General features: G+C 49.4%; 1 protein-coding gene across 2 annotated transcripts in view; it reads right to left on the bottom strand.

Annotated features, from left to right (window-relative positions):
- The window catches only part of wrap53 (WD repeat containing, antisense to TP53), a 42,180-nt gene that overhangs the window by 9,504 nt on the left and 8,524 nt on the right, over positions 1-24,152 (bottom strand). The window contains exons 3-12 of one of the 2 annotated variants that reach the window (XM_067972198.1): positions 22,773-23,409; positions 21,731-21,829; positions 19,190-19,298; positions 17,699-17,787; positions 15,942-16,032; positions 14,525-14,657; positions 13,396-13,604; positions 10,330-10,433; positions 7,402-7,545; positions 1,620-6,404 (exon numbers count right to left, since the gene is read on the bottom strand). In XM_067972198.1, coding sequence (XP_067828299.1) covers positions 6,185-6,404; positions 7,402-7,545; positions 10,330-10,433; positions 13,396-13,604; positions 14,525-14,657; positions 15,942-16,032; positions 17,699-17,787; positions 19,190-19,298; positions 21,731-21,829; positions 22,773-23,254 — 1,680 coding nt within the window. In that variant the 5' untranslated portion in view covers positions 23,255-23,409 and the 3' untranslated portion in view covers positions 1,620-6,184. Of the gene's footprint in view, positions 1-1,619; positions 6,405-7,401; positions 7,546-10,329; positions 10,434-13,395; positions 13,605-14,524; positions 14,658-15,941; positions 16,033-17,698; positions 17,788-19,189; positions 19,299-21,730; positions 21,830-22,772; positions 23,410-24,152 lie in introns of those variants that run through there. The other variant, XR_010958466.1, reaches the window with a different exon arrangement.

Below are 24,152 nucleotides of genomic sequence, written 5' to 3'. Positions count from 1 at the left end.
TAAGGAAAAAAGGGGTCTAGTACGAGGCAGAGACAGAGTGACTCAGAGATCGATAATTCAAACGAGCAAAGAGGCACAAACACTAAATTTGAACTTTAATTTTTTTTATTGATAAACATACAAAACTGTACAAAAATTGAATTCTATAAATTGTCCCTACTGACAGTGTACCTCTGGTGTTAAGTACAGAAACACTCCACACACTCCAGCTCTACATTTGTTACAAACAGGTTAACAGCTCAGTTAAAGCAGGCGACAGATTGGGGGTGTGGGGAGGACGTTGTACGAATGCACTGACCCCACTTCAGTTCCGTTCACCCCCAGAGCCGGCAGCGTTAAGAGTTCCAGAGTGCCACTCAGAGACCTGCCCGTCTCGGCAGCCCCTTCTCTGCCACCCCCACTCCCCCCAAACAACTATCACAGATCAGTCCCTAGAACAGTCCCTAGTTGCCAGAAACTAACTCCTGAAGAGCCTGTTTCCCTGCGGGCTGGTGCACAGGGGGTTTTACAGGATGACAGGGGAAAGTATCTCAATGTGAATTTACTCTACGGGCTGTGTGTGTGAAACATACAACGCCCAGCGATCCCCCCTTCCGGCCCATCGAGTGTCCAAACAGGTGGAGTGGGGGTCCCTCTCCCACCCACATGGAGTGGCTCTGGTGACTCCATATGGAAGCTCGATGTATGAACCATGGGCACAGATTGCTGCCTTGCCTTTCACCCCTAATCTCTCACACAATCATACTGGGCTGCTTTAAAAATTGGAGGGGCCGCTTTAAAAATGTTGCTGTAATGACGGGTTTTCCGTGATCGCCAGGATCGCCCCATCCCATCGGCAAATTATGAGCCGTGCCAAAGGAGGGGGAGGGGCAATCGCCATGGTTACAACGCGGGACCCAGCAGTGACAACAGGAGATTTTTTTTTGTATCTCAAAAATAGCAAATTTCCACAAACGAGAAAAAACATCTTATTCAACGGATCGAGAGGAATAAAGGAAGGGGAGAAATTCCTCCAACTGTGTCTGAACGAAAGAACAAACAATCTGGGACTGGGTTACAATCTATCGGGCCCCCATCATCATCGCCCCCCCCACCCAGGTGGACCCCCCATCATTCCCCCCCACCCCCCAGGTGAACCCCCCTATTATTCCCCCCCACCCCCCAGGTGGATTCCCCCATCATTCCCCCCCACCCCCCAGGTGGATCCCCCCATCATTCCCCCCCCCAGGTGGACCCCCCCATCATTCCCCCCCACCCCCCAGGTGGATTCCCCCATCATTCCCCCCCACCCCCCAGGTGGATTCCCCCATCATTCCCCCCCACCCCCCAGGTGGATCCCCCCATCATTCCCCCCCCCAGGTGGACCCCCCCATCATTCCCCCCCACCCCCCAGGTGGATTCCCCCATCATTCCCCCCCACCCCCCAGGTGGATCCCCCCATCATTCCCCCCCCCAGGTGGACCCCCCCATCATTCCCCCCCACCCCCCAGGTGGATTCCCCCATCATTCCCCCCCACCCCCCAGGTGGATTCCCCCATCATTCCCCCCCACCCCCCAGGTGGATTCCCCCATCATTCCCCCCCACCCCCCAGGTGGATCCCCCCATCATTCCCCCCCATCATTCCCCCCCACCCCCCAGGTGGATCCCCCCATCATCCCCTCCCCCAGGTGACCCCGCATCGACTCCCCAGACGCGGGGGGGGGGGGCGGGGGTGAGTACATTTGGATACGCAGGGCATGAATCTGTTTTGTGCTGGCAGGAGTCTTGCTTGTGTTGCCACCTCCCCACAAGGAGCTCGTGAGCTGTGACCTTAAAGGGACAGGACGGGTTTAAAACTCAGCTCCACCCTGGAAGACTGCAATAGGCAATGGCGAGGAGGTCGGCTCTAACTGGCTTGCTAGAAGTAGCAAGGCAACTAAAATCCGTAAACTCCAGGCAGCAGCTGCTGACTACAGAGTCTCAGAAGCAAAAAGGCCACCCCCATCTGTAGTTAATTAACTCTCAGCCCCAACCAAAGCCAAATGACTTCAACTTCAAGCTTGCTTTTCGATTCGGAGCCAGGAAGGTCTCCCTCTCACGAAGCTCAAGGATTAAATGTCATCGCCCAGGCTAGCAAGTTTTTTTTTTCTTTTTTTTTTCTTAAAAACATAGAAATGCACAGAGTCTCAGAATTTGATCCCTCCCCGGCGATAAACTGGGAATTTAAATTTATCTAGTCTCCTTCACACCAGAGGCTCTGATTAGAGGGAATGCTGCCCCATCGCAGATCGCAGGCAAGGGAAAAGACAGACGTAATCACGGACCGCAAAGCCTGGTAAAGATCCCCAGGGAATATAAACAGAATGTAACTTTAAACAGCGACCACAAACCCACTGGCTCCAAACTTTGTTTGTTCTTTTGCCTTTGGCTGTTGTAAATGGGTCATTTGTGAAATAATATCCATCACTTCAAAGTATCTTTCTTTGTGCACTCACATGTATATATGAGGGGTGACCTGATAGAGGTCTTTAAAATTACGAAAGGGTTCGATAGGGTAGACGGAGAGAAGATGTTTCCACTTGTGGGGGAGACCAAAACTTGAGGTCATAAATATAAAATAGTCATTAATAAATCCAATTGGGAATTCAGGAGAAACTTCTTCACCCAGAGAGTGGTGAGAATGTGGAACTCGCTACCACAAGGAGTAGTTGAGGCGAATATCATAAATACATTTAAGGGGAAGCTGGATAAACACATGAGGGAGAAAGGAATAGAAGGATATGCTGATAGGATGAGATGAAGTAGGGAGGGAGGAGGCTCGTGTGGAGCATAAACACCGGCACGGACCAGTTGGGCCGAATGGCCTGTTTCTGTGCAGTAAATTCTATGTAATCTATATTTACCTGTCACACTTCAAAGCGTCAAAAGAATTAAAAAGCCAGTCATTTCACGCTGGTCTCTTTTGACCCACGGCCAGTAAAGACAGGCCCTTGCTAATCACCAACAGCAATTATACTCTACTTGCCCTCTGGAGATGCCAATCGAGACCCCTTCTCCACCCCCACCTCCCCCCACACAGGGAATACCTGAGCAGTGGCCTTAAAGGGACAGGCCAGATAAAAGCAAGAGCTGCATCTTCGCACCTGAACATCACAACCTGAACATGCTCCAGACCCCGGACTACCGGTGAGCAATGCCACACGAGGTCAGTTAGCGCCTACAAAAATATAAAGATACCTTCATTTGGTGCAAAGCAACACTTGCATGAAGTGATTTAAAAAAAAATATAATTTAAGCGTGGAGATGCAGTAAAGTAAAAAGGAACGTGCATTTCTATAGCGCCTTTCACGGCCTCAGGACGTCCCAAAGTGCTTCACAGCCACTGGAATATTTTTTTTGAAGTGCAGTCACTGGTGTGAAGTGTCACTAATGGTCAATGTTGAGCAATCGAGAGCCTGAGGCTCCGTCTTTCTCTGCCCCGTCCAAATTTACATCACTTTGAGGGATGCACAGCACAACACAACCCATCTCTGGTTCCTCGCACTTCCTGCCAACTTTTTCTAGGAAAAATTCCCATGTCAACATCTAGAACAGAAACTGCCTGTGTAAACTTGTCATGCTGCAATTACATCCTCTCCGCCCACCACCCACCCCCCCCCCCCCACAAACAGGAGGCAGCAGTACCACTGGTCGGAGGGTGTAATTGCAACCTGGCGAGTTTACGTAAGCAGTTTCCATAAATATAGAAATTTATATCGGAAATCAGGACAAAATGAATGATTTTAAATCGGAGACAGAGTGCCCTGGTCCAATTATCCCATGCACTCCAAACCTACCTCACCTGAAGACTACACTTGGACAAGACTCCGTGTGTATGTACATCGTCTTTAAACAGACATTTCCCAACATTACAATAGTGACTGCACTTCATTGGCCGTGAAGCACTTTGGGGTGTCCGGAGGTCGTGAAAGGTGAATGTACGAATGGAACTTCTTTCATGAACAGAAATGACCTCCCCACAGCCCCCGGATTGTCCTTTCCCTTTAAAAACAAATGCTTTAAAGCTAAGTGCTACCAGACTACGTTGTATAAACGGACCTCTACCCTAGTCTGGGCAAATGCCACATCCAAAATTCACAGGCCTAACAGGACAGCCGCTTCTTCACGGTACAAGTATCGTGCAGTGGGACCACACAGATGCCCCTTGAGGTATCACACTCCCTCACATTAATTTAAGCACAGAGAGAGACGTGCAGCCTGCATCACGGATTCAGGTACCCTGGATTGAGGAACTGGGCCAGCAGACATCATCTTCGCCCAGTTCCATAGCCAGAAAGCCTCCCCCTTTCCTTCCTGAATGCTGTTGTTATCTGCCCCCCTAACGCAGCACCCTTTCCCCTCCTTATCCCTTTCAATCCAAACGACCAAGGGATTACCCTCAGTGGTTTTACAGCCACAGGCTGTTGCTGGGACAGCGATTGATCTCAGCGAGGCAAGACTTCAAATCAGTCGACCACGCAAAAAAAAAACACGCAGAAAACACAGAAAAGATCTCGTCAGCATCTGAAAGGAGAGAGTCGGAACGATCAGAACCCTGGGCTCTGGGTCTCCACCTTCCCTCTTATCAGATGTTGGCGGACCTGCAGTGTACATTGAAACCTGTACAAAGAGATACTCACCGACAGCCCCCAAATAATTTACTGTACATACAATCACCATTCTGAAAATAGGGACACCTGCAAATAAAGAACAACTGAAGCAAGTCCCTTAGGTGTTCCCAATTTACAGGTTTCACTCTGCAATTGTTACAATTTCACATTTCCAGCATTCGTTTGGGTGTGTGGGAGAGGGAGCTATCTTTTTAGCTCAGTGTTTCATGGTGAGCATTGTTGTTTGAGAGTACAAATAAATTCTCTGTATAAAAAAAAAAGTACTAAAAATGATTTATAAAATATTGGACTCCTCAGAGCACTGCACTGCCCTTTCAATCCCTGCAGAGTGACTTCCAGTTATTCAGTGAGGTCGGATAACAAATCCATCACAGAGCAAATAGCCAACAACCCCCGCAGTCTCAAACTGCTTTCGGGAATCGTGTGTTTGGCAAGATCAGTGGGATTTTGTGCTGGCGAGTGGAATTATTTTCTACTTGGGCACCGCTGTTGAAATAATACTCTTCAGGGTGTCAGTTACAGAGTAAAGCTCCCTCTACACTGTCCCATCAAACACTCCCAGGGCAGGTACAGCATGGGTTAGATACAGAGTAAAGCTCCCTCTACACTGTCCCATCAAACACTCCCAGGGCAGGTACAGCACGGGTTAGATACAGAGTAAAGCTCCCTCTACACTGTCCCATCAAACACTCCCAGGGCAGGTACAGCACGGGTTAGATACAGAGTAAAGCTCCCTCTACACTGTCCCATCAAACACTCCCAGGGCAGGTACAGCACGGGTTAGATACAGAGTAAAGCTCCCTCTACACTGTCCCATCAAACACTCCCAGGGCAGGTACAGGGTTAGATACAGAGTAAAGCTCCCTCTACACTGTCCCATCAAACACTCCCAGGGCAGGTACAGGGTTAGATACAGAGTAAAGCTCCCTCTACACTGTCCCATCAAACACTCCCAGGGCAGGTACAGCACGGGTTAGATACAGAGTAAATCTCCCTTAACTCGACACTTCCTATTCCAGGTGCTCCCAGGTCTGATTTAACGGGATTCGATATAGAGTGAAGCTCTCTCTGCCCTGCCCTAGCCCCACCTCAGTAGAGAGCTGCCCCCACCACACCCAGTGATGATATTCCACTTCCCGTACCAGCTGTCCCGAGGACCCGCCCGAATCAGACTGCCAACACGGTTCTGAATAACAGCCGACGTTTTAAAAATTTGCGTTTCTATTGCCTCTCCCCAAAAGCGTCTAATATTCCGTGAACTCCGAAAAAATAAATCAAGGGAGCCCTTTCCACTGGTGGCCCAGAGCAGGTGGAAGAGTTTGCCTGGCGTCACACCAGCTAATCTTAAGCGAGAACCTCGGCTGCCCAAGGCATGAAGACTGGCACGAGGGAAGAGTTCAAAATTAAAAAGAGTAATCTAAACTTCGGTTACCTCGTTTGAGCGGGAGGATTTTGCCCCAACGGGTAAACCCTCAGTGCTCTCCCCCCCCCCCGTACACAAGGCTCCTCGCTGAGGCAGCACCGCGAGCGCTGGTTAGTGCCGCTCCCTGGCGGAGTCCTCTCCCGCGCCGACGCTCGCGGTCGGTGCAGCCGGGCCCGGTCTCGGACAGCAGAGCCACAGCTTGATGGAGTTCTCGGCCGTGATGTGGCGGTGGGTCATCAGGGCCCCGTCACTCTCGTCCTCGCTCTCCACCGGCTCCGGAAACTTGCGCTGCCCCGACGTGGTGGCTAGCAGGGTCATGTGCGGGTGCAGGCTGCGGAAAAAGGGGAGCAAGCCGGGGGGGGGGGGGGGCGAGGGGGGGGAAAAAAAAGAGGGTCAGAGTTTAACGCATTGTGGGGCAAACAGCAGAATGTCGTGCATGTCTACAAAAACTTGCATTTGTATAGCGCCTTTAAAGTAGGAAAACACCCCCAAGGCCATTCGCTGGAGTGTAAATCAGACAAAATTTGACACCGAACCACATAAAGGAGATATTAGGACAAGAGCTTGGTCAAAGAGGTAGGTTTTAAGGAGCGCCATAAGAGGAGGAGAGGTTTAGGGAGGGAATTCCAGAGCTTAGGGCTGAGGCAGCTGAAGGCACGGCCGCCAATGGTGGAGCGATGAAAATCGAGGATGCGCAAGAGGCCAGAATTGGAGGAGGGCAGAGATCTTGGAGGGTTGTAGGGCTGGAGGAGGTTACAGAGATAGGGAGGGGGGTGAGGCCATAGAGGGATTTGAAGATAAGGATGAGAATTTTAATATCGAGGCGTTGGAGTCAATGTCGGTCCAACGAGCACAGGGAGTGACGGGTGAACGGGAATTGGTGCGAGTTAGGATACGGGGCAGCAGAGTTTTGGATGAGCTCAAGTTTACAGAGGGTGGGAGACCGGCCAGGAGAACATTGGAATAGTCGAGTCTAGAGGCAACAAAGGAATGGATGAGGGTTTCAGCAGCAGATGAGCTGAGACAGGGGCGGAGATGGGCGATGTTACGGAGGTGGAAGTAGGCAGTCTTGGTGATGGAGAGGATATGGGGACGGAAGCTCATCTCAGGGTCAAAGGAAGCAACCTTCAGTAGTGTCCTGAACCATCAAAAGAAACCATGATTCTCAATATATCCCCCAGGCTGCAAACTGGACATTGGGCCTTCCTTTATCACACCAGGAATTCTATCCCACCTCCTTCCTCCTTTCCATCAGTCTATCTCTTCCCCCTACCCCCCGGCATCAAAACTCCGCTAACAGCTTCCGATGGGTACGGGCTACGGCTCACCTTATCCCGTTAACGCAGTCCTGCTGAGTGTGGAACTGAAGAATCGGGTCCAGGACCGAGTCTGGTCCCTCTGCCGGAGACAGCGTGATGTCCCACACAGAGACCGTCCCCTCCGTGTTCCCGCTGACTACATACCGCCCGTAACTGCGGAGAGACAAGCAGATGTTCACGCGAGAGCCGAATAAGGACGCAAGAGAAGGTCGCGCCCAAGTGCTGTCACCGGGCTTCTTTCACAAACTGTCAGACCTCCCGTGGCATTGCTCGGAGCGAGTCGGAGGATACACTGCTGTGTAACGGTACGGTGTGACAGGTTAAGCGTTACAGGACGCAAGCGTGACACCGACAGGAAGTGTGGACTAAACGCAAGATAGATAGATTGGCAGCAGTGCACAAAACAAAAGACACACTTCCAGTGTAACAATGAATTTGACCCCGCAAATTGCTCCCACTGTCAGTGACCGAGAAACAACTAAATAATTAAAGGAAAAGAACCTGCATTTATATAGCGCCTTTCACGACCTCAGGATGTCCCAAAGCGCTTTACAGCCAATGAAGTACTTTTGAAGTGTAGTTACTCTTGTGACGTAGGGAAATACGGCAGCTAATTTGTGCACAGCAAGATCCCACAAACAGTAATGTGATAATGAACAGATAATCTGTTTTAGTGATGTTGTCTGAGGGACAAATATTGGCCCTGGGAGAACTCCACTGCTCTTCGAAATAGTGGCCGTGGGATGTTTCACATCCACCTGGGAGAGCAGACGAGGCCTCGATTTAACGTCTCAACCGAAAAACGGCATCTCCAACAGTGCAGCACTCCTTCAGTACTGGCACTGGGAGTGTCGGCCTGGATTGCGCGCTCAAGTCTCTGGAGCGGGGGACTCGAACCCACGAGTTTCTGTCTCCGAGTCGAGAGCGCGGCCCACTGAGCCACGGCTGACACCTCTGTACTGGAGCCAGGCGGCGAGCCAGCCCCGGGATCTCAGCTCCAGCGATACTTTCTGCACATGCAGCTCTGCCACAGGCTGAACCTGGGGGATAACCAGCGCAGTGTCTGAGAGCACGGGCACCAGTTACAAAAGGTCTCCGACCTTGTTGACTGGACACATGATTAATGGGTGCAGCATCATTCAAGAAAAGGTTCCAGCTGATCTCGGCCAGCAAGTGATGGGGGAGCAAGAACTGGCTTCTGCCCTGCTGGCTTAGGGAAGTGAGGTGGTGGGGGGGGGGGGAAGTCAATCAGGGCCTCTGCTAAAAGTGTCAGCTTTGCTCAGCGGGTCGCTCTCGCACCTCTTCTTCAGGAGGTCGTGGGTTCAAGTCCTACTCCAGAGACCCGAGCACGGAATCAAGGCCGACGCTCCCCAGGGGAGTGGTGTTACCCCTCAGATGGGATGTTAAACATAGGCAGCCTGTTTGGGTGGACTTTAAAAGATCCCGCGGTAAGGAGTTACCTCCTGTGCCCGAGTCAGCATTCCTCCCTCAAACACCACCACCACCAAAAAAAACAGATCAACTGGTCATTCATCTCATTTTACGGTTTTGTGGGATCTTGCTGTGCACAAAATGGCTGCCACGTTCACCCACGTATCAACGGTGACTCCATCTCAAAGTAATTCAGAGTATGTGAAGCAAAACTCCTTGGGACGTTTCTCACTGATGTGATAAGGTACTGGATAAATGTGGAACTTGCTACCACAAGGAGTAGTTGAGGCAAATAGCGTAGATACATTTAAGGGGAAGCTGGATGAACACACGAGGGAGGAAGTAACAGAAGGATATGCTGACAGGGTGAGATGAAGTAGGGTGGGAGGAGGCTCTTGTGGAGCATGAACACCGGCACGGACCAGTCGGGCCGAATGGCCTGTTTCTGTGCTGTACGTTCTATGTTTAAAATCTTGTGTAGGGTGTACACTAGAAGGTATGATGCTGTAGTGGTTATGTTACTGGACTAGCAATCCAGAGACCTGGACTAATAATCTAGAGAATATGAATATGAGTTCAAATCTCACCCATGGTAGTTTGAGAATATGAATTCAGTTTTAAAAAAAAGTGATCATGAAGCTGTCGGATTGTCGTAAAAACCCAACTGGTTCACTAATGTCCTTTTCGGGAAGGAAACCTGCCGTCCTTACCCGGTCTGGGCCTATATGTGACTCCAGACCCACATCCAACGTAGTTTACTTTTGAATGTGGCCTAGCAAGCCAGGCAATTGTATTATACTATTACCAGCGGTTCAAGGCGGCCACCCACCACCACCTTCTCAGGACAACCAGGGGTGGGCAATCAATGCCGGCCTTCCCAGTTGACGCCCATAGGCCAAGACCGAATTTTTTTTAAAACTTCCTGTCGTCAAAACTTATCACCTGTTGTCACAACTTTTGGCCGCATTTTCTGTCAACATTCACCATTGTAAATTGCTATGTCAACATACCCCCATTAAATTTTACTATCAATGGTCACGGTGTAGTCACAGACTCCAGACACTAGGTGGCGATGTGCATCGTGTCTCTGAAGTCTCTTCCAACTCAGTTGCCATCTTGTGTGTATGTTATATACATATATAAAAAAAACAGCTGCATTTGGTGATGCCACTACGGAAATGAATGGGTAAGTCCCCCGTCAATCACATATGGAGACCGCACTGCTGTAAGTGACTGGGATCGATTTTACGCAAGTAAATTTGTATTATGTAACTATCCTCCACTCACTGCATTTTGCTGGAGAAATAATCCTGCTTTTATCGGTAGACGTTGCTGCAGTTTCGGTCAGGAGTTCTCTTTGCTGCAGGTCTTTTTAAATAGACTCCGTTTGCTGTAAGTCCCGGCCCTGCCTGCAACTCACTGGCCGACACAGTGGTGTCAATGAAAAAAATCTTATATTCACTAACTGACTGCAATTCACGAGGCAAGAGTTGAAAGAATACTCACAGCTCCAGATCGAAATACATTCTCTGGTTGGTGGTCGCTGAGCGTAACATGGAGAACAGCACTTTACCGGGCTGTCGCAGGTCCCAGCACAGGATTTCTGGGTCCTGTGGGAAACACACGAGAGAGCAGAATGCTTGTAAAAGGAGAAGTGGAAAACCGTACTGAGTACAACTCCAGAGAGGTGGACCCAGAGTAGCCAAGGTTTTTAATCTTTGTGGTCACTCGGACAGACGTCATGGAGTCTCACAGGCCACATGTAGGGCTAGAAATTCCTAATGTGCTGTAGCACAAAACGGGCGGGCGGGTGTCGGACGGCCCGTAATACGCCCGATATTCAGCTCCACTGCGTTCAATAGCACTGAATATAGAGTCATACAGCACAGGAGGAGGCCATTCGGCCCATAGTGCCCATGCCAGCTCTTTGAAAGAACTATCCAATTAGTCCCACTCCCCCCAGCTCCTCCCCCCATAGCCTTGTAATTTTTCCCCCTTCAAGTATTTATCCAATTCCCCTTTTGAAAGTTAGTATTGAATCTGTTTCCACCGCCCTTTCAGGCAATGCATTCCAGATCATAACAACTCACTGCATAAAAAACAAATTCTCATCTCCCCTCTCATTCTTTTGCCAATTACCTTAAATCTGTGTCCTCTGGTTACCTCCTGCAGTGGTAACAGTTTCTCCCTATCTGCTCCAACAAAGCCCCATATAATTTTGAACACCTCTATTAAATCTCCCCTTAACCGTCTCTGCTCTAAGGGGAACAACCCCAGCTTCTCCAGTCTCTCCACATAACTGAAATTCCCTCATCCCCAGTACCATTCTGGTAAATCTCCTTTGAACCCTCTCCAAGACCGTGAAATCCTTCCTAAAGTGCGGTGCCCAGAATTGGACGCAGTACTCCAGCTGGGGCCGAACCAGTGATTTATAAAGGTTTGGCATAACTTTCTTGCTTTTTGTACTCTATGTCTCCGTATATAAAGCCAAGCATCCCGTGTACTTGTTTAACAACCTTCTCAACTTGACCTGCCACCTTCAAAGATTTGTGTCAATATTCCGTTAATAAAATGAACCCCTGCTGCTTGAATAGCTTTATTGCTGCAATATCAGTGCTCATTTCTGTTTCAACACATGAGCCTCCTTAAACTGGCGGGCAGTCTGAGGGTTAAAAACTTGGATGGCATGTGAGTGTTTTTTTTAAGACGATAAAAACATCAGTTCCTCCTGAATGTCCAATTGCTTCATTTCCGGACAAATCCCGTTCAGATTGAAGTAAAATTCCCTCTGATTAGTTTCCCCCCCCCACCCCGAGAGGCGCAGTGTGCCCGTTACAGAAAGGCGGTGTTTAAGCACGACGTTTAAGACAGGAGCATAACTCGCACTAAAAAGTTTCAAGAAGCCTGGCAGGTGAAAGATTCTTGGACTTTTCAGTACCAGTTTTAAGGGAACCAAAGGATTAGCCAGAAACCCTGGATTAATTACCCGCTAAAAGGAGCTGAGTTTGGATAAAAGAACCATTAAACTGACTGTTCAATTGGGCACGCTGGGAAGGTTGACCAAATTGGAAACGTGTTTTGCAGACTGTGTGGAAGGCTACGGATAAGGAGGACTTGAGAGACTGTGGGAAACCGTCATCAACACCAGGTACTGTTTGGAAGCATCAGTCTGTGTAACCATGGGAGAGAGAGAAAATGGAAAGTTACCGAAAAAGGTTGTTTTGTCGGTAAGAATGGTAAAAGAGCGGCTGTTCTGAAGTGAAAAAGACCACAAGACAGACTGGAGACAGTCCATGAAGCCAGAGACCGGCCAACGAGACTGACCAATAGAGAACCACGCGGGACATCGACGGAAAATTAACCTCTTCAGTCTCTCGAAGCAGAAGAATTGGCCATTCAGAGTTTCGCATTGAACTACTGACATAAAGGCCAGTAACCAGAGGTCACACATTTAAGTAATTGGCAAAAGAACCAGAGGGGAGACTGAGGAAAAACACTTTTACGCAGCGAGTCATTATGACCTGGAATGCGCTGCCTGAAAGGATGTTGGAAGCAGATTCAATAATAACCTTCAATAGGGAATTGGATAAATACTTGAAGGGAAAAAATGTGCAGGGCAGCGGGTGGGCGTGGGACTAATTGGATAGCTCTTTCAAAGAGCCGGCACAGGCACGATAGACCGAATGGCCTCCTCCTGTGCTGTAAGATTCTACGAACCTCTATCTGTAAAACTTGTATTTTAATGTTTATGAAACCAAGAGTTAGAAAAGTAATAAAACTGTGGTTCAGTCTTACCTGATTACCCTGAAGAGTTACATCAAAACTACAGCACAGAAACAGGCCATTCGGTGTTTATGCTCCACATGAGCCTCCTCCCTCCCTACTTCATCTCACCCAATCAGTATATCCTTCTATTCCTCTCACCCTCATGTGTTTATCTGGCTTCCCCTTAAATGCATCTGTGCTATTCACCTCAACTACTCCTTGTGGGAGCAAGTTCCACATTCTCACCACTCTCTGGGTAAAGAAGTTTCTCCTGAATTCCCTATTGGATTTATTAGTGACTATTTTATATTTATGACCTCTAGTTCTGGTCTCCCCCCACAAGTGGAAACATTTTATCTACGTCTACCCTATCAAACCCTATCATAATCTTAAAGACCTCTATCAGGTCACCCCCTCAGCCTTCTCTTTTCTAGAGAAAAGAGCCCCAGTCTGTTCAGCCTTTCCTGATAAGGTATAACCCCTCAGTTCTGGTATCATCCGTGTGAATCTTTTTTGCACCTTCTCCAATGCCTCTACATCCTTTCTACAATATGGAGACCAGAACTGTTCATTATGCTTCAAGTGTGGTCTAACCAAATTACAAGTTTAACATAGCTTCTTTGCTTTTCAATTCTCTCTCTTTAGAAATGAATCCCGGTGCTTTGTTTGCCTTTTTTATGACCTTATTAACCTGGGTGGCTACTTTCAGCGATTTGTGCATTGGTTACCGTACACACGTTTCTCAAGAGTACGCCCGCGTCTCGGAAGGCTCTCTCCCCCCCCCCCCCCCACCCCCACCGTGCTTACCTTCCGCCCCCCGGTGTAGAGCAGGTTCCCGTCGGGTGAAAAGGCCACGTGCGTCACCCCTCCCTGGTGGCCCTGCAGAATGGTCAGCGCGATCCCCTCCTCTCGGGAGTACAGCCCCACCGTCTTGGAGTAGGAGGCGCAGGCGTACAGGTCGTGGTCGGGGCTGAAGGCGATGCACGAGATGATCCCGGCCTGCCCCTGCTTCTTCGCTGGAAGAGAATGAAAAGCTGATCGATCAGCAAGGGGCTGGGTGGGCCCGTCGACTTGTGGTACCTAAAATGGGTCTAATCACACACCCCCCCACCCCACTTTTTCCTTTTAAATTCATATTTATCTTAAGAAATTAATTTTTTTTCAATGTCAGGAGGGTTTTCGAGCCACCATTTGGGCTGCAGTTACACTGTGCTCCCGGTCCCAGATCTGTAGCCACAGAACTGACTGGCAACCAGCAATCCTCGATCATTACAGCATGCCATCATATAAAGAGAAAGAAAGAACCTGCATTTCTATAGCGCCTTTCACGACCACAGGACGTCTCAAAGTGTTTTACAGCCAATGAAGTACTTTTGAAGTGATGTAATGCAGGAAACGCGACAGCCAATTTGCGCACAGCAAGATCCCACAAACACCGATGCGATAAATGACCAGATCATCTGTTTTGGTGATGTTGCTTGAGGCATAAATATCGGCCCCAGTGAGAACTCCCCGAAATAGTGGCCGTGGGATCTTTTACGTCCACCCGAGGGGGCAGACGGGGACTCGGTTTAACATCTCATCTGAAAGGCGGCACCTCCGACGGTGCAGCACTCCCTCGGTGCTGGCACTGGGAGTGTTGGCCTGGATTATGTGCTCAAGTCTCTGGAGCGGGACTTGAACCCACGACCTCCTGACTCACAGGATTAGACAGTTAACTTAAAGTGCGTATGATGACGGCCAAAACACTGCAGCAACGCAGCTCGGCGGGAGGAAGCAAAAAACCGCCCCTCTCCATGACGTTTAAAAAGAACGATGGTTAAAGTAATTTCAAACGACACAGAAGCAGAGTTCTAATGTCCCCATCGATAAAGCCCCAAAATCACGCTCCCCCCACCTCCCAATTCCTTCAGATATAGCAAACCCCGAGGCGTACCCAGGGTCGGCCTCTTCTCACACTCCCGGCCCGGGCGCGACGTCTCGAACACCCTCACCATCTTGTCGAAGCCGCAGAAGAGCTGGGCCCCGTCGGGCGTAAAGCAGAGGGAGTGAGCGGCAGTCAGCTCGTCCTGCAGGCCACATAGAAAAATAAAGAAGCACACTCTTGTGACGGGGGAGTTATTTGACACGCTGCACGCGCCCCGGGTATACTTCACTGGGGCGGGTCTGGAAAGCGCTGAATGGGTGGAGGTCATTTCAGCTCAGGGGCTGGGCGGGGGGAATGGAGGGGGTATGCAGTCTCCTGTACAATCAGATCATGCCAGTGTGGGGGGTCTTTGCAAACTTTTGTCAGCAGCAATGTTTAATATCGGGACGTCCCGACTGAAAGGGTTGAGAGAAAGAAAGACTTGCATTTATATAACGCCTTTCACAGCCTCAGGATGTCCCAAATAAAGTACTTTTTGAAGTGTAGTCACTGTTGTAATGTAGGAAACACTGCAGCCAATTTGCGCACAGCAAGATCCCACAAACAGCAATGAGATAATGACCAGATAATCTGTGTTTTTGTTTAAAAAGTGATGTTGGTTGAGTGATAAATATTGGCCAGGACACCGGGGAGAACTCCCCTGCTCTTCCTCCAATAGTGGCCCTGGAATCTTTTACGTCCATCTGAGAGGGCAGACAGGACCTCGGTTTAACGTCTCATCCGAAAGGCGGCACCTCTGACAGTGCAGCACCTCCCTCAGTACTGCACTGAAGTGTCAGCCTGGATTATGTGCTCAGGTCCCTGGAGTTCTGGCTCAGAGGTGCGTCTGCTGCCCACTGAGCCACAGCTCAGCTGAGAGTTAGGGTCACAATCTAATTTCCGCAAGGTGAGCATCTCAGAAGAATGTGAAATACGGCGATGTTTAACGGGTTGGTTTGTACTCCGCATTCACATCTGGAGCGCACACCGACGCCTAAGCTTATTTTAACGCTCCTCCCCTTCCCCCACTCCAGCTGTGGCTGTGACAGAGAGGGAGGGCGGCCACACAATCTACTCTCAGGCCTCCACTCACGTCACTCTGAACCAACCCCCAGTAACTCCCGCTACCCTGGCCCGTGATCGGCTAACAGTAAATACCAGCTATTCAACTGCAGGGGTATCACAGCCAAACCTGACTCCGCGCCCTCACCAAGCGTCCGCAAACAGCCTCTGACCTGCAGCAGGAACTCAGGCTGATTCTCTCCCCCATGCACCTACCCCCCGCCCCCCCGAATTGCAGCCTCCTCCCCACCCACAGCCACCACCCTGGCTGAGATCGACTAACTCGCCCGAGGCCTGGGAATCCAGCCTTGTCGTCCGGGGGGGTGGGGGGGGAATTAAAGCGGCAATTTACCCCCAGCCCAGCGCCCTCTGCGTGCGGACTCACCAGGTGGTTGTACGGCCTGAAAGTTGCCCGCAGGTCCCCGTAGAAGGCGTCCCAGATGTGAATCGGGTTGTCGCGGCTACTGCTGGCCAAGCTGTGAAGGGAACGGTGACAGCGCAGTGTTTAAAAGCCGTGCCGTGACCGCTGTCTCACATCAGTGCAGCGGAGGGTTTCAGCAGCCGTGCAGTTTCACGGGTACAACGAAAACTGGTCACCAAAATAACAGATAAGTTTTAGTGATTTGTGTATATGGACCCCTAAACCTCTTTGCTCTTTCACAGTTCCTGGCTTCTCGCCATTTAGAAAATACTCTGATCTATCTTTCTTAGGTCCAAAGTGGATGACCTCACACTTGCCCCACATTGAACTCCACAAAGGTCCCAGATTCAATCCCCGCTCTGTGAAGAGTTAACTGGTCTCTGCTGGGGCAGGAGTTGGGGGCGGTTTAGTTGTCTTCAGTGCCCCTGGGGTAAGGAATGGGGAGAAATTAAAATGTCAAGCCAGGGTTCCCACCGCTGGGCAGCGCAAGTGTGTGGGCACCATAATGACGATGGGATCAGGCTCGGCTACAATGACTCACCGGCCTTCTCCGCACCCAATACTCCCTGAATAGGCTCACACATCACGTCACATCGGGTTACAACCAATCTACAGCACAGAAACAGGCCGTTCGGCCCAACTGGTCTATGTTGGCGTTAATGCTCCACACGAGCCTCTTTCCACCCCTCTTCATCTCACCCTATTTCTCACTCTCGTGCTTATCCAGTTTCCCCTTAAATGCATCTATGCTATTCGCCTCAACTACTCCATGTGGTAGCAAGTTCCACATTCTAACCACTCTCTGGGTAAAGAAGTTTCTCTTGACTTGCTTATTTATCTTATATTTATGGCCCCGAGTTTTGGACTCTCCCACAAGTGGAAACATCGTCCCTACGCCAATACCTGTAAAGAGAGAAGCCAGGTTACTGACGTTCCTGGCATGCGCCCCTTCATCAATACCTGTAGTATATTTCCAGCATTTTCATGTTTTATTCTGGGGTGGTTCTCCTTAGAGCTGAGAAGGTTAAGGGGAGATTTAATAGAGGTGTTCAAAATCATGAGGGGATTTGATAAGAGCAGATCGGGAGAAACTGTTTCCAGTGGCAGGAGGGTCGGTAACCAGAGGACACAGATTTAAGATAATTGGCAAAAGAACCAGGAGGGAGATGAGGAGAAATATTTTCACTCAGCGAGTTGTTATGATCGGGAATTTGCTGCCTGAAAGGGCGGTGGAAGCAGATTCAATAGTAACTTTCAAAAGGGAATTGGATAAATAGTTGAAGGGGGAAAATTTGTAGGGCTATGGGGAAAGAGCAGGGGGAGTGAGATTAATTGGCGAGCTCGTTCAAAGGGCTGGCACAGGCACGATGGGCCGAATGGCCTCCTTCTGTGCTGTATAATTCTATGATTATTATTTTTTCTCATTGTGGGCAACGCAGGGGAAACCTGGAACTTATTTTAATGGCTCAGTTATTTCTATCATAAAAGAGGAGGGTGTGAATTTTTTCTGGCAAAAATAATGGGAGAAAGCCTGCTTTTTTGCATAATTAATGGTACCAAAACAATCACATATCTCAAAGCTGCGAGAGCTCCCACAATTTCGTCAGTGCAGAGGGGGGAGGGAAGGGGAAAGAGTGGGGGAGATGGACCCTTAAAAACCAAAAAGGAAACATACAGGACGATATAGTAATATCCAGGTCTTGCAAACGAGCAGTACTTACAAACAGGATTCAGGGGCCATCGAAGACATGGCTGGGTACCAGCAATAATCGTATATTGTATCTCCCTCAGACATCCGCAGGACAGGGCTCTACGAATTCAAAGACAGGCATTAAGGCCATTGGCAAAAGAACCAGAGGGGAGATGAGGAGATGAGGAGAAATATTCTAACGCAGCGAGTTGTTATGATCTGGAATGCGCTGCCTGAAAGGGCGGAATAGTAACCTTCAAAAGGGAATTGGATAAATACTTGAAAGGGAAAATTTGCAGGGCTATGGGAAAAGAGCAGGGGGAGGAAGAGTGGGGCTAATTGGACAGCTCTTTCAAAGAGCCGGGACATGCACGATAGGCAGAATGGCCTCCTTCTGTGCTGTTATGATGGTTAGTTTACATGGCAAGACATAAGACTCGCGTGGGGAATGGTAAATCTCGACTGGGCTGGCACGCACAATCCTCAGCAGACTGAGGCGTTGTACTAGAGTCGGGGTGGCTTCCACATGGTGTCCGGGGGAAGGACCCTCAAGCAGCAGCCGCTACAATCAAAGGGAACCGCACCAAGACACTTCCCACTATAATGGGAGCAGCAGCAAGGAGAGCCAGCACAGCAAGTCTGTGTTCAGGGGAAAAGAAAACTGGCATTTAAAAAAAAATGCCAATTTCGTTATTTTTTTTTAATATATAAAGTCCCCACCACTTGAAACGCCCACCGTTTAAAACCGGCAGTCGCTGATATCGGCCAGAAAACTATAACCGTTAACCATTTGCATTAACGCCAATTTCAAAGTTGCCGGTTATAGCACGGTAAACGCTCCCTTTATTTCGGGCAGAAACAGCTGCGCTCACTCCCTAGTTCGCGCTGCGTTAAGGTGCACCGAGTGCAGGAACAAGCGCCAGTAAATGATTTAAATGAAGCTACCGTAGTTACATTGCCTGCAGTCCTGTTTTGGTTGCTTCAGTAGTGATCTACAGTATACAAGTAGAGTACTGTCACAGCGCTATACATAATATATATATATTTATAACATAAAGCAAACCTAGCAACTTCTCCCACATTCATGTGGAGTCTCACATGGCAATCGCTATCTCCCACCCCTCCTGCAATCTCCTGTATCATGGGCCATATGTTGGTAATCCTCATGACGATGCGTCTGTCCCATCATTTATAGTAATATAGTGAAAACACCCCTATTAAAACTAGGGGAACTTTTCACTATAGCCTGCTATATCGGCCACCGTGGGCAAACCAGCTATAAACGGTGGGGACTGTACCCTAGAAAGAGTGCTGAGGACAACACGGGATCAGGCTTCTTTGCGACATCCCCCCACAGTTGAATAGCTGCCAAAGCGAAAGGTGCCCAAAAGTGCTGCCGGAGCTCATCGAGCCCTGGCCCATTGAGATTGGGGGGTGGGGGGGGATATCAGGAGGGGAGGACGTGCATTTTTTTCTCTCTCAAGAGTACATGTAAAGGATGCAGGGGAGAAGAAACAGATACCATTTCTGGCAGAACATCCCACTCCATGTTATAGAGCTCAGTGGGGAGGTTAAAGATCCGTAGGGTGTTGTCAGCGCTGTTAGTCAGAATACAGGAGCCGTCCGGGGCCCTAGGGTGAAAGAAGACAATGTGACGAGCTTATTACATAGAATTACACAGAATGTACAGCACAGAAACAGGCCATTCGGCCCAACTGGTCTATGCCGGCATTTATGTTCCACATAAGCCTCCTCCCACTCCTCTTCATCTCACCCTATCAGCATAACCTACTATTCCTTTCTCCCTCGTGTTTATCTAGCTTCCCCTTAAATGCATCTGTCTATTCGCCTCAACTACTCCATGTGTTAGTGAGTTCCACATTCTCACCACTCTCTGGGTAAAGAAGTTTCTCCTGAATTCCCTATTGGATTTATTAGTGACTATCTTATATTTATAGCCCTAGTTTTGGTCTCCCCCCAACAAGTGAAAACATCTTCTCTATATCTACCCAGTAAAGTCTTTCATAATTTTAAAGGCCTCCGTTTAATCAACAACATAAACAGATCCTTCCATTTAATACAGTTCAAATTACTGCACCGCATTGAAGGAGAGGAACCCCACAAGCACCTGCTTCAGTCCCACTGCAAGGATTTAAAAGACACCGTGATGCCTCGAGGACAAGATAAAGGGGAAAAATAAGGCTGAGAACCGACTTGCCGTGTTTAGAACCATAGAACCGTATAAAAGATACAGCACAGGAGGGGGCCATTCGGCCCATCGTGTCCGCGCCGGCTCGAAAAACAACCAGGTGCCCATTCTAATCCCACCTTCCAGCACCCGGTCGGTCGCCCTGCAGCTTACAGCACTTTAGGTGCAGGTCCAGGTACTTTTTAAAAGAGTTGAGGGTCCTTACCTCTACCACCAATTCAGGCAGTGAATTCCATACACCCACCACCATCTGGGTAAAAAAGTTTTTCCTCATGTCCCCTCTAATCCTTCCGCCAATCAGCTTAAATCTATGTCCTCTAGTTCTTGAACTCTCCGCTAGGGGAAACAGGTACTTCCTGTCTACTCTATCTTGGGCCCTCATAATTTTGTACACCTCAATCAAGTCTCCCCTCAGCCTCCTCTGCTCCAAGGAAAACAACCCCAGCCTATCCAATCTCTCCTTGTAACTGCAATTTTCAAGCACTGGCAACATTCTTGTAAATCTTCTCTGCACTCTCTCCAGAGCAATTACATCCTTCCTGTAATGTGATGACCAGAACTGCGCACAATACTCCAGCTGTGGCCTTACCAGCATTTTATACAGTTCCATCATTACATCCCTGCTTTTATATTCTATACGCCGGCTCATAACAGAGAGCATTCCGTATGCCTTCTTCACAACCTTATTTACCTGTACTGCCACCTTCAGGGACCTGTGCACATGCACTCCAAGGTCTCTCACTTCCTCTGCCCCTCTCAATATATTCCCGTTTACTGCGTATTCCCTTTTACTGTTTGCCCTCCCTAAGTGCATTACCTCACATTTCTCCGGGTTGAACTCCATTTGCCACTTTTCCGCCCACTCCACCAACCCATTGATATCTTGGAGTCTACAGCTATCCTCTTCACTATCAACTACACGGCCAATTTTTGTGTCGTCTGCAAATTTGCCAATCATGCCCCCTACATTCAAGTCCAAATCATTAATATATACCACAAACAGCAAGGGACCCAACACTGAGCCCGTGGCACACCACTGGAAACGGATTTCCATTCGCAAAGACATCCAACGACTTTGTTTCTCACATTACAACAGAGACTACACTTTAAAAAAAGTACTTCACTGGCTCCAGAGGTCGTGAAAGGTGCTACAGAAATGCAAGTTCTTTCTTTTCTTTTACTTAAGCTTCCTCACGTATTCGGGATCCAGGCATAACGGGAAGTGAATGGCCTGCTGCACATCCGAGCTCGCACACAGTTTGAAAACAGGATGCAGAGACTAGGCCTGTATTCCCTCGAGCATGGATGATTAAGGGGTGATCTAATCAAGGTGTTTAAGATGATTGAAGGATTTGATGGGGTGGATAGAGAGAAACTATTTCCTCTGGTGGGGGGAGTCCAGATCAAGGGGGCATAACCTTAAAATTAGAACTAGGCCGTTCAGGGGTGATGTCAGGAAGCACTTCTTCACACAAAGGGGAGTGGAAATCTGGAACTCTCTCCCCCAAAAAGCTGTTGAGGCTGGGGGACAATTGAAAATTTCAAAACTGAGATTGATTCTAGTTAGGCAAGGGTATTAAGGGATACAGAAACAAGGCGGGTAAATGGAGTTAAGATACAGATCAGCCATGATCTAATCGAATGGTGGAACAGGCTCGAGGGGCTGAATGGCCTCCTCCTGTTCCTGTGGATGATCCTTCTCTGTTTCCCATATGTCCAAGTTCACGTATGGATGTCTGGTGAGGGCAGGATCAGGTTCAGGCTTGGCTCTGCTCCCTCCCCCCCCTTGTTATTAAACGTCTCTCCGAGGTATGTACACGTTCCAGGATAAGACATTTTGCCTCTGCCACTTACCACTTGCAGCCCTTCAGGAAGTTTTCTGCCACAGCACTGTACTCTGTCCATGCGCCCGTCAGTAGCTGAGGCTCCTGCGTAAAATCGTACCCAACCTGACTGGAAAACAGCAGAAAGAGTAGACCAGGTACACATTAAACCCCGTGATATTCAACTGCGCACAAGAGCAACACCGTGGACTCTACATTCAAGAGCACCCCGACCCAGTCTCATCATCAGGAGTTCAATAAAGTGTAGTGTTAGGGTGTGTATGAAATATCAGCGCTGCATAAGTCACCCAGCAATACGATTCTGAACTCTACCTGTCCAAACTTTGTGGGCTGTGTAACACTGTGGCGAAGTACTGATGTCAGCCTCTGTGTCAGCCATGGCTCAGTGGGTAGCACTCTCTCACCTCTGAGTCAGAAGGTCATGGGTCCAAGTCCCACTCCAGAGATTGAGCACAGAAATCCAAGCTGCCGTTCCCCAGTGCAGTACTGTCGGAGTGCTGCACTGTTGCAGGTGCCGTTTTTCAGACGAGATGTTAAACCGAGGCCCCGTCTGCCCTCTCAGGCGGACGTCAAAGATCCCGTGCCACTATTTTGAAGAAGAGCAGGGGAGTTTTCCCCGGTGTCCTGACCGATATTTATCCCTCAATCAACGTCACTAAAACGGATTAGCTCATAGCCTTTTGTGGGATCTTGCTGTGCGCAATTGGCTGCCGCGTTTCCTACATCATAACAGTGACTACACTTCAAAAAGTGCTTCGCTGGCTGTGAAGTGCTTTGGGGCGTGCTGAGGTGGTGAAAGGGCCCTATATAAATGGAAGTCCCCTCTTTCTTTTTTGTACGGCTCACTGGGCAAATTGACTGGATGAGAAACGAGAGTAAACTTTCACCCCAAAGGTGAAGGGCCAGAGCCTAGCCCAGGAGCAGTACCTAAGTCTCCTGGACCCAACTATTTTGTGCGTTCTTGCGAAACAGGTGGTAATTGTAAGGACTCCCAACACATTCCTAATTTTAACCAAAACCACGCCGCTTCAAACTGACGTAGAGATACTTACTAGTAACCTTCGGGGCAGGGCTCGGCTCCGCCGTCACTTCCTTGCACCGTTTCTGCTCCACGCGTGCCATTTTCATCAATCCCCTGCGGCTCCAGCTGCTCGGGGGGCCCTCGCTCTCCTCGGCCCCCGTTTATTTCTTCCTCCGCCTGGGCCAATTGCGCGCCGCCCTCTCCCGAAGGGCCGCCCGGCTCAGCGGTCACCGGGGCCTCGGTGGGGTCAAAAGTCGCCGGTAGGTCGTCGTCGTCCGACAGCCGCGCCCCGGGCTCGGAGGTCGGCACGGCCGCTGGGCTCTCGGCCGGCCCGACTGGGGGCGAGCCGCCGTTTGCCAGCCTGGCGACCTTTGCCGCTGGCTCGTCCCCGCCCTCCTGCCTCTCGGCCTCCACCGGCTCCGCTGGTCCGACGAGGCTGTCCGCGGGATTCGGGTCACTCTCGGCCCCCTGGGCTGGTTCGAGGCTGGGCTCTCCTGAAAGCTCTGTCGCCATGGCCGACTGCAGTCAGATGCTTTCAGCACTACAGGGATAGCGTTTTTTAAAGTTTTTGGTTCGTTTTCTGACAGCCGTATGCTGGTACACTGTTATAGCCTTGTGATGGAGCGCTGTATTCATCACAACAGAGGAGGGGATTCCACAACAGCTGACTGAAAGACGGAAAACTAGGGATTAGAGAACACATTCAGACACCTTAAGAACATAAAAAGTAAGAGCAGGAGTAGCCATCTGGCCCATCGAGCCTGTTCTGCCACTCAACAAAATCATGGCTGATCATTTACCTCAATGCCATTTTCCTGCACTATCCCCATATGCCTTTAATATGTAGAAATCTATCGATCTCTGTTTTGAATGTACTCAATGACTGAGCCTCCACAGCCCTCTGGGGTAGAGAATTCCAAAGATTCACCACCCTCCGAGTGATGAAATTTCTCCTCATTTCAGTCCTAAATGGCCCACCCTTCATTCTGAGACTGTGACCCCTGGTTCTAGACTCCCCAGCCAGGGGGAAACATCCTGCCTACACCCATGGAGAAATAACTCCTCCACTCACCTTCCAAGTGCTCCACCTAGTGTAACACTTACAGACCCAGGAGGGTCATATGAACAGGAGGAGGCCATTCAGCCCACCGAGGCTGTTCTGCCATTCAACTAGATCATGGCTGATATGTATCTTAACTCCATTTACCCGCCTTGGTTCTGTACCCCTTAATACCCTTGCATAACAAAAATCTATCAATCTCAGTTTTGAAATTTTCAATTGACGCCCAATCTCAGCAGCTTTTCGGGGGAGTGTTCCACTTTTCCACTCCCCTTTGTGTGAAGAAGTGCTTCCTGACATCACCCCTGAACGGCCTGGCTCTAATTTTAAGGTTATGCCCCCTTGTTCTGG

This window comes from Heptranchias perlo, chromosome 35 (genome assembly GCF_035084215.1).
Source record: "Heptranchias perlo isolate sHepPer1 chromosome 35, sHepPer1.hap1, whole genome shotgun sequence".
NCBI classification, from domain to species: domain Eukaryota; kingdom Metazoa; phylum Chordata; class Chondrichthyes; order Hexanchiformes; family Hexanchidae; genus Heptranchias; species Heptranchias perlo.
Note: the sequence above shows the minus strand (reverse complement) of the source record. Positions and strands in the feature narration are given on the sequence as shown.